Source organism: Vespula vulgaris, chromosome 1 (genome assembly GCF_905475345.1).
Source record: "Vespula vulgaris chromosome 1, iyVesVulg1.1, whole genome shotgun sequence".
In the NCBI taxonomy this organism is placed as follows: Eukaryota; Metazoa; Arthropoda; class Insecta; order Hymenoptera; family Vespidae; genus Vespula; species Vespula vulgaris.
The window spans coordinates 4991768-5007389 of record NC_066586.1 but is presented as its reverse complement, the minus strand read 5'-3'; the positions used below and the strand labels follow the sequence as shown (position 1 = coordinate 5007389).

The 15622-nt window shown below is 36.2% G+C and overlaps 2 protein-coding genes across 2 annotated transcripts in view; one reads left to right on the top strand and one right to left on the bottom strand.

Moving 5' to 3' along the window:
* The window catches only part of LOC127071418 (uncharacterized), a 318282-nt gene that overhangs the window by 163540 nt on the left and 139120 nt on the right, over positions 1–15622 (bottom strand). Inside the window, exon 4 of the mRNA XM_051010676.1 lies at positions 6876–6935. Within this exon, the coding sequence (XP_050866633.1) occupies positions 6876–6935 (60 nt within the window). The remainder of the gene's footprint in view (positions 1–6875; positions 6936–15622) is intronic.
* On the top strand, positions 9224–14977 carry LOC127071514 (DNA ligase 1-like). The gene is made up of 4 exons (XM_051010860.1): positions 9224–9312; positions 12333–12441; positions 12674–12857; positions 13154–14977. The coding sequence occupies exons 1-4, from the start codon at positions 9225–9227 to the stop codon at positions 14720–14722; spliced, it is 1950 nt and encodes a 649-aa protein (XP_050866817.1). The 5' UTR covers position 9224; the 3' UTR covers positions 14723–14977.

The following is a 15622-nucleotide window of genomic DNA, read 5'->3' as shown; positions in this document are numbered from 1 at the left end:
GTCGCATCGAAAACGTAATAAGCAAGATCTCTATAAAAATACGTTTGAAGAATCGTCGATCTATCGTTTCGAATAGATCGTAAACAGAATATCTCGCATTTTATCATCGACTACTCGGCGTAAAACGAGCGACGAAGCATTCGTTCGTACGCCCGACGATTCTGTTTGTCCTTCCACGCCGAGATACGATCGAAGACCATTTCGAGCGTAAAAGTCAGGAAACTAAAGAGTTAGGATGATAGAACGGTACGATTTATAGGCGTGACTTGCCGAGAGCCCGTTCGAGAGCCATTCTCATCGCCGACAAATATGCGAACTTTTCTTTTAACGCGTAACGCGCGAAAGCTTTCGAACAATGGCCGACCAGCGACAACACCAGAGAAAAGATAACGACCGATTCTAAAAAAAAGCTTCTTTCCGAAGGGACATTCGTCATGCGAATGTTTTCGAGCGAACATTTTTCACTCAATGATCGTCCTTTTCCACGAGTCCTTTATTATTATTATCATATTTCTTCTTTTATACTATTTACGAGAATTCAGAGTAAAATCCGGAGTAATTTATATCATCGGTCGGATTATAATCGGAATATTTCATTCCTCTGATCTAATTAAACTATAGAAAGAAAAGAAATAAAATAAAATGAGAAACAAATATCAATGGTATTTCGATATCAAAATTTTCATCGTAGATTAACATTTCTATCGGATTCGTTCTTATTTTCAAAAAGTTACTGTACTATAAAGTTACAAGATACAACTTTTACATAGATATCTATCTATTTCGGAGATCGTATGAATATGTTGAAAGAACAGAAAAAAAAGAAATAAATAAATAAAAAAAGAAAAAGGAAAAAAGCAAAAAGTAAAGAAAAAAAAAGAAAAAAGGAAAGAAAGAAAGATTGAAAAAATAGATATGCAAAGTTAACCGAGATATCGGAGACACAAACAGCTTCCGTGTGGAAAAGATGGTAATAATATCTTCGTTCAGAATCGAGGCTTAAAGAGTCGAATGCGAATGGCTCCATAGATAAATAGAGGAGAAAGAGAAGGAGGAGCAGGAGAAGGAGAAGGAGAAGGAGGAGGAGAAGGAGGAGGAGAAAGAGAAAGAGAAGGATGAGGTGGGTAGGTGTCGCGAGGCAGCCGATGATATCATTGGAGTGCGACACTGGAATAGAAAGCGAGCGCTCGCTTCCGGCTTGGCTCGAGCCATTTCGACTAGAGATTATGCAAATCCGGGAGAGCTCCCCGATGAGTATGGTCGACACAGGGAAGAACGCAAGAGCGAAGATAGCTTTGTAGAGTTTCTATAGTATGCTACTGCTACTACTGCTTCTGCTTCTGCTTCTGCTTCTGCTTTTGCTTCTAACGCGTTAGCCCAATATCTTTGCCCGATCTAGACCGAGCGACGACAACAACTTCGAAGGACTTTGTGCAAAGGAATTGTCCGAGGATCCCCATTCACGTTGAGCGATAATTTATTTTAATTAGTTCTTGAAAGAATAAGGAGTATATCCATTCTGCTAATATAAAGACATAATTCATCGATCTTGTCGAAATTGTGTATGTTTTTTTTTTTTGTTGTCTTGTTTTTTATAAGCCAATTTTTGTTTTATTACAAATACAATACACACTTTACCGAGTACGAGTTATATTCAGATCAAAAATTAATCTTACGACACGAAGTGATAATTAATTTTTTGAGCGAAGAGGGAAAATGGATATTGAGATAAGACGAGAGTACGTGGGAATACAAATTCGGATGATCTTATTGAAGATTAAGATAGTTTTAGAATTTCGATTAATCGATTCGATATTACCGATCATAGACATTCGACGGATCGATAAACCTAGGTTCGATACACCATTGGCTAACGAACTATCGCACGACTACTACTAATTGCAACGGGTTGTTCTCGAGCAACAACAATGTTTCAAGCGCGGTCGTGGTCGACGTTTTCACGTGAGTTTCACGTACACCTAGATTCACACGTACACACGCCATTTCGATGCTTCTGTGTAGTACATTTCCGGCGCGTAGAACCAACCAATATATGACGTGCTTTCGGACTCGATTTATCACTTAACCGTAGCATCGAGTCTCGGCGTAACTGCGACAAGGCTAGTTATTCGTAATTACTCGCGTCATGGAGAGGCCGCTCGTTTCTCAAAGTAGATAGATGAACGAACGGACGTCGAGCCGTTCATTAAACTCCTCTCCGATCCGCTTTCGTAGACGTTTGAGAGCTTATCCTAATGTACAAAGTTAAATATTCAACTATTTCCATCATAAGATCAAACATACTCGCTTGAATAAAAATGAACAAATATTTCCCGACGAACGTTCGAAAAAAAAAGAAAAAAAGAAAGAAAAAGGAAAGAAAAAAAGCAAAAGAAAAAAACAAAAAGGAAAAAAGTTTCGATATTATTCGTCAAATTAAATCATCTATCATCTCCTTTGTTTGCCGTAGAAATTCTTCGAGGAAGGAAGAATCGAGGAACACCTTCGAAAATGGAGCGTTAAACGGTAGCGATCATCGAGGGAAGATAGATCCTATTACTGAGTTTGCATATGGCGCACGATCGAGAGAAGAGGGTAGTTTCTCCATCCATCTCCTCGATCGTCTTTACCGCAACCTCCCTCGCCACGTTCTCACGCTACACCCCTTGGGTCCTCTCACCCTTTCATTCTCTCTCTCTCTCTCTCTCTCTCTCTCTCTCTGTCTCTCTCTATCTCCCTTTCTCAATCGATGCCACAGTATGCGCAGCACATTGTAATCTATGAGCTCGGTAGCACCGAACCAGCCGCTGGCAACGATGATATCAAATGCAGTGATCGAAGCTCTGCTCGTGCCATAACCCCCAAGCCGTTTCCTAACGACAGTTCCCGCGAAATCATCACCCACATCATCCTAGAGTTCCTCTTCGTTTTGCGTGAAATCAACGCAAACTGAAATAATCTTCGGAATAATTCTCGGAATTCACAGCTTTTGTGCAAGGTTTTCCCAAGAGCCGATGACATACGTTGGCATAATCAATGTGACGATATTTATAAGAAAAAAAAAATCTAAAAAATTACATCTTTGCACGTGTTATTAATAACAGATAAAAAAAAAAAGTCGATGAAAATATCCTGACGGCTCTATCGATCTTCGTTTCTTATCTTCTCTCAACTCGTAACCTTTGGTCTATCCATCATCCATCATCGTAATATTACTCTTCCGTTTCCCATTTTCACGGTTAATAGAAAAATTCTGACACTTACTATTAGTGAAACATACTTGAACTTTCTTGATATTCTTAACTTCGATAATTCTTACGTTATCGAATGATTAAAATGTTATCACCTATGTTCCAATAAAATTATAACAGTATATTCGAGATATCATTGTTTGAAAATACATAGTCATATTGTGATTCGAGTTATAGTCTATCAAAACCGCACCTTCCTATTACGTTAGACGATAGAACCTTATCTCATATGAGAGCTTATCAGTCTTTACCTTTTCCTTCTCTTCTTCGTATCTCCGCGAAAACAAAGGTGTTTTGTTTAGACTCAGCAAAGCAAACGCTTCTGCACGCTAGTCCAATTTTAGGAAATGTGGTACGACTTGTCGGCTTATCCAAACCAACTCGATTCGCATCATAAAGGAAGCATTCGACATTACGGTTATACTATTGTTATTGCTGGTCGAATTTCTCTGATGCATTTACCCTACGGGAAATTTTCTTTTTGTTTATCTTAAAACGAAATAATATCGGTCGCAATAATGACAAAAAATTCATGTGACGTGCTACAGAAATTTTTTTCATAAAAACAAAAATCTACACATATATTGAATAACGTAATCCGACAATGATACATAATCTAAATCTCTAAGTAAATACCTTATTCATTAATTTTTGATTTTTCGATTGGGACATTTATTGCATACATTTTCACAATAAGAAATATAAACACGTTCATTCTGATTTGTACCGGTAAAGGGGTAATAATATTTACCTTTGACAAATATAACGTGAAAATCTTTCATCGAATTCTTTGCCACCCGCTTTCGCATTTCTCTCCTTCTCCTTCTTATCCTTTCTCGTCTTTTTTCGGCTTTCTTATTCTCGCCTTTCTTCTCTCACAATCCTTTTCCATCCGGATGCTTCGAACCCGAAAGAACTCTTGCATCTGTCGATTTCCGCTCGCACGATACGCGAGCTACGCTTAAATAACTGTGAGCCTCCTGGCATTCGTTCTCATACGAAAGAAAAGAATTCTTTCTCGTTTCATTTCCTCTCTTAGGAAAAAATCCTCTCTCCGCATCTTCTTTCCTCAAAGACTCTTTACGAACGAACGTAGAAACTAGAGAAAAAGAGAATGAAAGAGAGAGAGAAAAAAAAAGAGAATAAACTAATGCGATCGAAGGCATACTAACGTTAGGAACAAAATTCACAGCGAAAAGAAATAATGAAATATACTATAGAAAATGAATAATCTATAAATGACGCATTTCAATGATATCAAAGAAATAATAATATATTTAATAAAATAGAATTTACGACTCTATATGCGATTCAATGCAACGCCCATAAAAATGGTTACGACGCTATACGATTCTACAACACAAGCGATCTATTCTTCGTTCTCCATTTCTTATTAAAAATACTATTCCCTGGACACGTGTATTTCTATATACTCATACTAATATATTAACTAACATCAAAACACGTTTATATACTATGATAGTATGATATCACATCCTTGACTCATTTATACATGACACATTCTCATTACTCATTTCGTCTAGTGCTCTCGAAAGCAAAATTATCTAAAGATTGGTAATTTGTTACAATCCTATACATATCCTATACATATTTCTATAATTTCCCTATCACGTATTTCATTTAATTTCCCTGTCATACACTAGAAATACAAAGGATTGTATACATAAATGTACGTACGTGCAGAGCATATTAAATTTCTGATAAAATAAAATCAACGAATATGTTTTCCTTTTTTCTCTTTTTTTTTCGGAGCACAAAGAGAATTCGCATTTTATGAAAACAATTATTTTTCTACAATGTTCAAAACGTATACAATTTTTTTCTAAATATTGACTTTCATCATTTTATCATATGCTTCCGTGCAGTTATTCGAGAGAAGAGTCGAACTTTATTTGTTGCACGGTAATATTCCAGAGACTGTTAGCAAATATCGGTTGGTTCCATATTAATCAAGTTGTGCGGTACCCTGCAATCGCCGTCATGCTTGTTCTTCCATTACGTTAAACGCATCACGGCAAAATCTCCTGCGAGGCATGTTACACGGTTACAACAGTAATCGTATTGGTGTATGGGTTCATTTTCTGTAGCGATCTCACGTCGATGATTGCGAAACTCTCTCGTCTCCCCGACTAAAATATGTTCACCGTACTTCTCGCCGACTTCACTCCACATCGATATGTAACAGATGTATTTATGAAATACTATCTTGGAAACGTGAGATATACGCAGGCCACGTTTACGTCGATTTTCAACTCGCGTGTCGCTATTCGTTTTGTTGAATTTTATTTAGCTCGTAGAGAAAATACTTTGAACGTTGAAGCTGAAATATTTCTCTCTATATTTGTTTTCCTTTTTCTTTTTTTGTTGTTGTCGCTTTTAGCGAAAGTAACAAAGAATATAATTAAGAGAAATAAATAATTATGTATCCGTTTAGAGATTTAATTTCACGTTAAACGTATTAAGACAAAAAAATAAAGCTTTAACGATGTTTTAGCTTTAACGCAAATAGGATCAAACCGATCATCAAAAATATCCTTACCCTTTGAATGAAGAATCAGCTACATTATAAACGTGCCTCGCCATCGAAATACCTTTTATTTTTAAAAGCCATCAAAATATTAGCTAGGGAACGGGGCGCAATTAATTCTACGATGTAACGGACTTGACGGCAGATAAAAGCTGTTGTGCCTTGTGTATACAATGAAAATATCGACGAAACCGTGATTAATTAGGTACAAGGTACGCATGGGACGTTGTTAACGTTCGCCAGAAACGATTACTCATAGCGGAATAATCATCATCGTTATTATAATACAAGAAGAGTATTTAGCTTTCGACAAAACTTTCTTTCGACCGAAATTTATGTCGGTGGCTTCCGATTAAATTATCTTTCCTTTCGACCGTCATGGTAATATTATTCCCCATGACGAAGGAACGTGATCATTTCTTAACGAGAGAGAATGAGAAAGAGAAAGAGAGGTAGAATCGCGAAGGATAAAAATTTTCAAGTTATATTATATCTACTGATAAGCTTTTGATAAAGGAAGATCCTAATTTTCAAGATGAAAACGCGCCCTCGCAAAATTATGCCTGGTACTTTTACGATTACAAGTTAGGAGAAAGGGAAGAGCTGAATTTACGGTAATTTCGACGTTAAAGATCACGTAGAAAAGGGAGTGAAAGTTCTTCATCGCAGAAGGGTAGACTTTTCTGAGGCTGTTACTTTTAATTAGACCGACTGGTCTATCTTACGGTTAGTGAGCACAACAGCGACTTAGCAGCAATTTTTACTCATTAAACAAGAAAAAGATCCCATGGGATTCTTCCTTCCCTATCCCGTAACAGACAGAAATCTGCACCGTGTTGAGATATTCCGTCTCTTTCTTTCTCTCTCTTTCTCTAAATATATATATATACACACACACACACATTTCTCATTGAAAGGAAAGAATTACGTAGATCGATTAAGAGATCTTCCCAAGAGATCTAAGATTAATCTCGATTTCGAATTAAGAGAACAACTTGAACGAATCGAAATGAACTCCAGAGAGATTATACAGAAAATAAAGAGATAAGAAAACATGAAAAAAGAAAACGACTCACCCTTCGACTGTTGCCATCCTTCGGATTCAGGTCCGAGGCGACTGTTCCGAAAATCGTCGGCTGAAATAAAAGACAATAATTCAATTTTAACGCAATGTAAAACATAAACGTTACCGAGACCTTCGTTTGCGTAACTATACGACTTATATGTAAGTACGCGTGTATGTAGATATACGTGTGTACTTGGAAGTTCAAATAATAAATGTTCACAAGGTATAAGATAGGAGTGGTGTAGTCGTCGCTACGTAGAATTGTACCGTAAAAATAATCTCTAGAGTGGCTCGGGGCAACTTCGCTTTGCTTATTACTCGCGTGTAATTCCGTGAATCGTTATACTGCACGGCGGTTGGCCATACCGTACAATTAAATCTACCGGTGCATTTTGTGTACTTATTCCACGTACACACACACACACACACACATATACATATATACGTACACATATCTATGTTTGAATGCGTACACACGTAAACTCATACGTGCTATGTATATACATCTGGAATATTACCGTCTTATCCGTTGCACTTTATTGCTTCGTCGATTTAATCGAGCAAGTCGATATAATTTCACGGATAACACGACAAGCTAAAGTCACATAGGAAACATCGCTCGTGACAAATTCTACAGTAACATATATAGCTAACTGTATATTATGACGATTCGATGTATGAGTAGAAAGACGACGATAGTAACGCCACGAAGAGACCTTCACGATTTTCTTCATCACCGTACGTTTGCAATGTTTCCCAAGAGACTGACCTGTCTCTGCAAATAGAAAAATAATTTCCGGAGAAACTTCCTACGCATGTTTCGAAAAAGTAAACGAAAACCACGATGTAACCAATAAAACTGAAAAGGATTTTTCACATAGAGAATTCTATCGATATAAGATTTGTTTTACTTCGAAATAAAAAATTCATTTCAGTTGACGATTCGTTCGATAAATCTCTCTCTTTTTTTTTTTTCTTTCTTCCTCTTCTTCTTTTTCTTTAATTTTAATACACGATCTTCCTCGTTTCCTTCCTTGTTTAGAAATCCTTCAAAATTTTTGATAAAATGTCGCGTTTATGACTAACGATATGATTAATATTTTCTAGTGAATTTCTTCGAAATTAGAAAAGAATAAAATAATCGAAATAATTTCACAATTTTTATCTATTCGTATAATATTCTTCGCCAAAACCCGTCAAGAACAATGCTCTGAGTTTTCCTTCTAGTTTTTTTTTTTTTTTAAATTTTCATTTTAATTAACCGTTATTTTTCTAACGGACGTCATTATTTTTTATACCAATAATTAAATATTAATTAATTATCATTGGTATAATAAAAATAATAATTATTTTATTCAATAAGAATTAAGAAAGAGAAACACGATATATATCAAAATAAATATGCGGGAACGTGCGTTAAAATTATTATTAAATATTATACCTACGTACAATATTACTATTATTATTATTATTGTTATTATTATTATTATTACCGATTATATTGTAAAATATAAAATAAATACGATTTCTGTTCAAACTCATTACAGAGCTAAACATATAATAATAATCGCCCTATATATATAAAATGATAGGAATAATTCTAATAAAGAATTAATATTCCACTGATTCGATTTATTTTACATTACCAAATTTCAAAATTGTAATATTCTCATCCACGAAGAGTAATTAAGATCGGCTTTGCTACAAAGAGCAGTTAAGATAAATTTACAAAATCCAGTTATAATATCCCAGAAAAGAATAAATAATAATTATATTAATTTTTGAACGAGATACAAAATTTATTCCTTATGTAACGTTATTCATTTTGGATGAAAAACAATATTAAACGTTAGAAAGATGGAGATTTTCAAGTGATAAATGATGGATGTATGAAATATATTTTGATTAAAAATAAAATATTTCAGATAGGGACAGTATATTTTGAATGAATTAATGATAATGATAAATTATCGTCAAATGAAAAATTGGGACGTATAATGTTCTTTTCTTTATTTATTTTTCTTTCTTTTTTTTTCTTTTTTTTAATAAAAGTGGAGAACAAGTAACTTATTTATTCTTTTATCAAGGGAAAAGAGAAAACTTCGTGACGGGTTAACTCGTCATCTCTGGTTAACAGGTTAAAGCGATAACGTCGATTTTTAGTTTTCGAAGTTTCATTCTCGTCGTCGTCATCGTCGTCGTTGTCGTTGTCGTCGTCGTCATTGTCGTGGTTGTCGTGGTAGTAGCGAGACAGATTACAAGGAGTTTGTGCGCGAGCGATAAATCGACCCCTCCACAGGGCCTTTATGATCGATATATGTACATTCTTCGAGTATACAACGAACGTTTTCCGGACAAGATGGTCACGATCCAACGTAAGAACCTCTTCGCGAGCTGCTTGTTTCTTTTGGTACAGTCCTTCATCCTAGCTGTCTCTGGATCGTACGGTAAGTGACATATATATGTGTGTGTGTGTGTATGTGTATATATATATTTATTATATATATATATATATATTATAAAAAAATGAAAAAATATGTCGAGTCAAGAATAAATCATCAGCCAGTGATATAATCCCGTGAAAAATTCTCCAAGCTGCTGGTATTCCGATGTTTCAAAGAGGAGAAAAAAAAGAAAGAAAAAGAAAGAAAAGAAAAATGAAAAAGGAAGCGCGAAAAGCTCGATCGCAGGTGTTACTTAGTCTGTTGCGTGGTTTTAATGTATTCGGAACGGGAAATTTATGGGATGGTTGGGATTAAAAGAAAGGACAATGGCACGATATTTTTGGTTTGTTCGATGACAGCGTTCTCATAAAGCAAGTATTTTCCAAACTCTTAAAGTTACTTATAAACGATCGACCAGCTTAGAAACGAGACAGTCCAATCTATTATCGTATTATTCATAATCAACTGGAGTAAAAGAGTAATACTATGTCATTACGATGAGAACAAGCAAGGAATATTTTCCTTTATTCAGCTTATTTACGAGAGTTTGGTTTGTAACAATACTCGACCTCGCGAATTTCGATTAAACTTGCGTATTACACTGATTAAAATCGATAGATTTCAGAGACTTCGTAAACACGTTGAAAATATTATTTAGCTTTTCGTTCGGCCACTAGTTAGAAATATTTATACGCTTAATAAATAATATTCATATTTGGATCGAATTGAAATAATCACGATAACGAAAAGTTGATTATAAAATCAGTCTGAGTTTTCCTTTGAAAGATCACGTACTAACGAGGATGTACGATGAGATTATATCTGGAGAATATTACGACAGATCTGAATAATATAAATTATGATATAACGGATAGCATTACCGTATATAGTCGGGCGAACGAGGGAAAAAAAAGGAGAAAGAAAGAACGAAAGAGAGAGAAAAATAAAGTAATCGATATGGTCTAATCAGTGAGGGTGAAATTCACGCTGAATTGCTTTACTTCTTATCTCTATATACACTTGGATGGATCGGCCAGTAAGTCTTCTGCTTGCAAAAAAAAACATAATAAAAAAAAAAAGAAACCAAAAAAAAAGAAAAGAGAAGACGTAGAAAAGAAGAGAAACAAACATTATCCTCCTTTGTCTTCATCGAAATCGATATATCATATATCCTAGCAATACGTATGATCCAGTTTTATCGTCGCTGAAAGGTTCGAAAATATTTGCGACATCGGGTTACTCGATCAAACGAAAACGTTCCATTAAATGATTGATAGTTTTAACAAAGTGTGCATACATTCGATCGACGTTTAGCTCGACTTCTTTGATTTTCAAACGATTCTACGTAAATTTTCCTAACGAACTAGAATTTCTATTATTCGCGAGCTTTAATCGTCGGATAAAATTTTAATCTCTGTTTTAAGAATGTAATATAATTGTTGGCGCGTTATTAATCGAGCCGTTCTGCTATAAATTACGATAGCGAAGAAGGTACGCGACGATCCAACTTCCTGAATAGTTAATTGCGCGTGGGCGGAATAATTAAGTTTCGTTCTTATCGCGTGACGTACTAAAATATACCCTTGAAAATCAGTACTTTCCATCGGGGAATGCAGCGATTTCCCTTAATCATGATACATGCTGCTGGATTGACTTTATTAAGCGTTGCGAAAGATATTAATAGCTTATAACCTACCAATTTTCTCGAGTTATCAGCGTGATTTTCCAATTAAATCACAATTTACGCAAGTATCGCATTCCCATTAACTTTAATCCTATAGTGCCTTTCTTCCTTCCTTTCTTTCTTTCTTTTTTTCTAGATAAATTCTAGTCGAACGAGAACGCAATCAACTACGAATATTCTGAATTCGAAAGAAAAGAAAGGGATAGGGTTAAGAGCAGGGATCGAGCAGAGAGAAGGTAAACGGTACGTGTTGGCATGAGGCCCTCTCGTAACAGTTACTGCGCTTTTATCTATTCAATTACCGTTCGTGTTTCGGTGACAATTAAATATCGTTAAATTGCCTCTCTCTCTCTCTCTCTCTCTCTCTCTCTCTCTCTCTCTTTCTCTTTCTCTCTTCCTCTCTTTGACCAGCCCTCCTTGTAGCGATTGCGATCGCCATAGCCGCGGACAGAGATTCCAAACGAGAATAGCCGGTCGATTGCAAGCTCGCGGGCAAATCGTTTCGACGGACATTTACGAGCTAACACATGATTCCCAAGCTCGTACGTAAATGCTACTACGATGCTTGCGTTTCCAACAACGCCAGTCCACCGACAACACAACGGCCGAGCTAACTACGCGAGCACGCGCACCGCAAAGTACGTTCGTGTCGTTCGACTAGACGATCACTCGACGATTTGCGAACGTGTAACGAGTACCCTTTGAAAACAGAGGAACCAGATAGATGGATGGATGGATGGATGGATGGATGGATGGATGGATGAATGGATGGATGGATAGATAGATAGATAGATAGATAGATAGGTAGATAGATAGATAGATAGGGCATATAGTATTTTCTCACAGACTTACGAACGAGAACGATAGCTGTGCTTTTAATCCTTTTGCTATCTCTAAACGAGCATCGAAGCGAAAAATCTAAAGACGAAGCTATCCCGCCAATGAAATTTTCCGAATTTCGTAGAGGTACGTACCGAAGAAATTCGGATTGAATTTTCCGTTTGACGCCAAGTTCAGCGTAAGTTTTAATCTTGTAGACTAAGAGGAACGCGATCGCACGACACATGATCCATTAAGTGGCTCCCTTTGATAGGGATACTGCAAGTAGAGCACACGTACCGCTCGTAAATCTTCCTGGTCTCTTTTTCACTCTCTCTCTCTCTCTCTCTTTTTGCCTGTTCCTCTTTATCTCTCTTTCTGTCCTCACTCTTCACTGAATTATTCCATGCTCTCTTTGCTCCATACGAAAGCTTGCGATTAATCGGTCTTCCTTCTCACCCTCTCTTCTAATCACCCTCCTACTAGAGAATCGCGCATTTGATGCTTCTTTTATTTACAGATTACTCCGTGTCCGGGTTGTTCGCGAACGAACTCGAGTCAGAAAAACGCGACACCGAATGGTTAGCGAATCACCAAGCAGAATTACTGAAAGAGAATTATGTTTCAAGGTAGTACCACGTCAATATAAATATGTGAATCTAATTTTTCTACTTTGCATTTGGCCATTTTTAACAATTCTAACTCGGTTTTTCTTCGTTAGTTAGTCACCCAAATTTAAAACACTACTTTTCTCGCATAAAAAATTTTTTCTTTCAAAAACGTATGGACAATCGCATAAATCTGTTTTTGAAAGAAAGTATAAAAACATATATAGAATGTATATTATCGTCGTTGTAACAGGAGAAGAAAGTCAAGGTCGACGTTGGAAGAAAATTCAGAAGGAGAGGAGACAGAGGAGACAAATCCAAAGATACGAAGAAAATGGAAGCCGCGAAGAAAAAGAAAATTCAAGAGATCCCTTTTTGGAGCCATCAAGGGTGCGACTAGTAGTTTCATCAATACTACCAAGGACATCTCCAATATGGTAAAGTCACGAAAGTGCATTTGTCCGTGGAAATGTCCAAGTAAAGGAGAGAAAAGATAAAAATCGAAAGGGATACCTTCTAAACCTTTTCTCCTTTCAAGCTTTCGAGATTTCAAGCTTTTTTTCCTCTTTTTTCTTTTTTCTTTTCTTCTCTCTCTCTCTCTCTCTCTCTCTCTCTCTCTCTCTCTCTCTCTCTCTCTCTCTCTCTCTCTCTCTCTCTCTCTCCCCGCAATATAGTCGTTTGTCGAATAGGTAAAAAAAAGAATTTACTAAATTATAGTTCTTTTTAATTTCAGGTAGTTAATGAGTCTGCGAAAGAAGCCAACATGATATTGGAGAGTTTAAAAGAGGAGAGCCCGATAAAAAAGGAAGAGAACAATGTTTCGATAAATGCAACAGATCTTGAACAAGAAAATGTGACACCAAAAAATGTGATAGAACAAAATGTGACACAAGAAAATGAGAAAATGAAGTTGGAAAAAGCTGATGAAAAGAAGGAGAAAACTTTGGAACTTAGTACACCACACGTTCCTACAGACATAAGTGTTACAACAGAAACTCCGAAAAATAATATCGGATCGGATTTTGTAACGTTGATAAAGAAATTTTTCAAGGAAATCATGGATCGAATTGATAATCAGCTTCAATATCAGAGAAAACAAATGGGGAACGAACAGAAAGAAACAGTTCCTCAGGAAGAAAAGGAGCAGTCTAAGAAAGAGGAGGATGTTAAGAATGTGAGAAAGCAAGAACGCAAGAAGGGTGAAGAAAATGAGGAGAATGAGGAGAAAGAGAAGGATAAGAAAAAGGAGGTGAAGGATACGAAGAAGAAGAAAAAGAAGGAGGATGATACGGAGGAAAATGAGGAGGAGGAGGAAGAGGAGGAGGAGGAGGAGAAGGATGAGGGAGAGGAGGGGGAGGAGAAGAAGGAGAAAAAGGAGATGAAGGATACGAAGAAGAAGAAGAAGAAGGAGGAGGGTACGGAGAAAAATGAAGAGAATGAGGAGGACGAGGAGGAGGAAGAGAAGGGAGAAAAGGGGGAGGAGAAAAAGGAGGTGAAGAATACGAAGAAGAAGAAAAAGAAGGAGGAGGAGGATACGAAAGAAAATGAGGAAGAAGAGGAGGAGGAAGAGAAGGGAGAAAAGGGGGAGGAGAAAAAGGAGCTGAAGAATACAAAGAAGAAAAAGAAGGAGGAAGATACGAAGGGAAATGAGAGGGAGAAGGAAAATGAGAAGGAGGATGAAGAGAAGGATGAAAAAAAGAATGACAAAAAAAATAAAAGGAAAAAGAAAAAGAAGGAGGAGGTGGATGAGGATGAGGAAGAAGAGGAAAAAGAGGAGGATAAGAAAAAGAAGGAGAAAGGTAAGAAAAGGGAGAAGAATGAAAAGAAAAGGAAAGGAAAGGAAGAGAATCAGGATAATGAAGATGATTTAAAAAAATCTAAAAATGATGGATCCGTGCTATCTTCTTCGGACATAAAATGGTTTAAAATTATTCCTGACGTACCTTCACCGATAGAGATAAAGAACATCGTTGATGATAAAATCTTTCCGTGGAAAACGCTGACAACGAAACAATATATTAAAGAAGTCTTGAATCAGGATGGATCAAATAATAAACATACCACGAAGGAGAAATTCAAACTGAATTTCTTTTATATGAAGAATCCTAGCAAGCAACAAACAGACGACAAGGAAAAGTTACAAAATTCTTGGAACTTGTATGGTTTGAAGAAAAAATTGGAAAATCACGAGGAAGATAATGAAAGTAAACTTTGCGAACTGATCAAACAAGATATTGATGAATTCCAAAAGAATGACATCAATGAAAATGCTATCGTTGACTACGTGATTACTCTTAACTAAGATTTTAAATCCTTGGATTTACCTTCGGTTTAAAATCGATCCGATATTTTCGACAACTTTAATATTTTCTCTTAATATCTCTCTGTTCTTTAATATTTCTTATTAAATATAATGTCCTCAATAAATTCTTAAATATAAACAAAATAATACCCTCTTCTTTTTCTATTATCTCTTCCATCTTCCAATAAATAAAAAGAAATTATTATAGTAATCGCCGATCACGGACAGTCGTATCTGGGAACGTTTAATTTTCCACTCCCCTTTGTTATTTTCTTTAGCAATAATTCGAGCTGGTTATACGTATTATCGCACTATCGCGCTATGGCGACTCGTTCGTGCATCGAAAAATCTCCCATTCTTTTCTTCCTTTTCTATCGTCGACTTACTCCAGGATAGCTACTTCTTGTAATCGTTGTTCAGTTCAACGAGGGGACATAAAAGCAAAAGATCTTCTCTTTGGGTAAGAGCAGGCTGGGAATAAAACTTTGTTCTGGCTAGGATAAGCCGCGAAAAGGATCGTTCCTATGGTTGGAATCCTTTGAGACAGCGATAAATCCGCACGTAATACAAAAAAGGATCTGAGATCTGGCCAAAAGAGCTCGATAAATCGTAAATTAAGTAGCATTATTTCAGCTACTTTTAAAATGCGACGTGTATAAATTTTGAAATAACGTACCTAAGTATACATAAGAGAGAAAAAGAAAAAGAAATATGAAATTCGAGTATGATGATTAATCGCGTTAAATATGCGACAGGAAATTCATCTATCATAGCTTGAACAGATTCCAAGCGAAGGTGAGATCACGAATGCGAAAAGTCAGGATTCGCACGTAAATGGTTTTCGCGAAGGAGTCGTAAAAGACTGTCGTAGAATTTCCTTCTTGAAATCACCCTATTTCT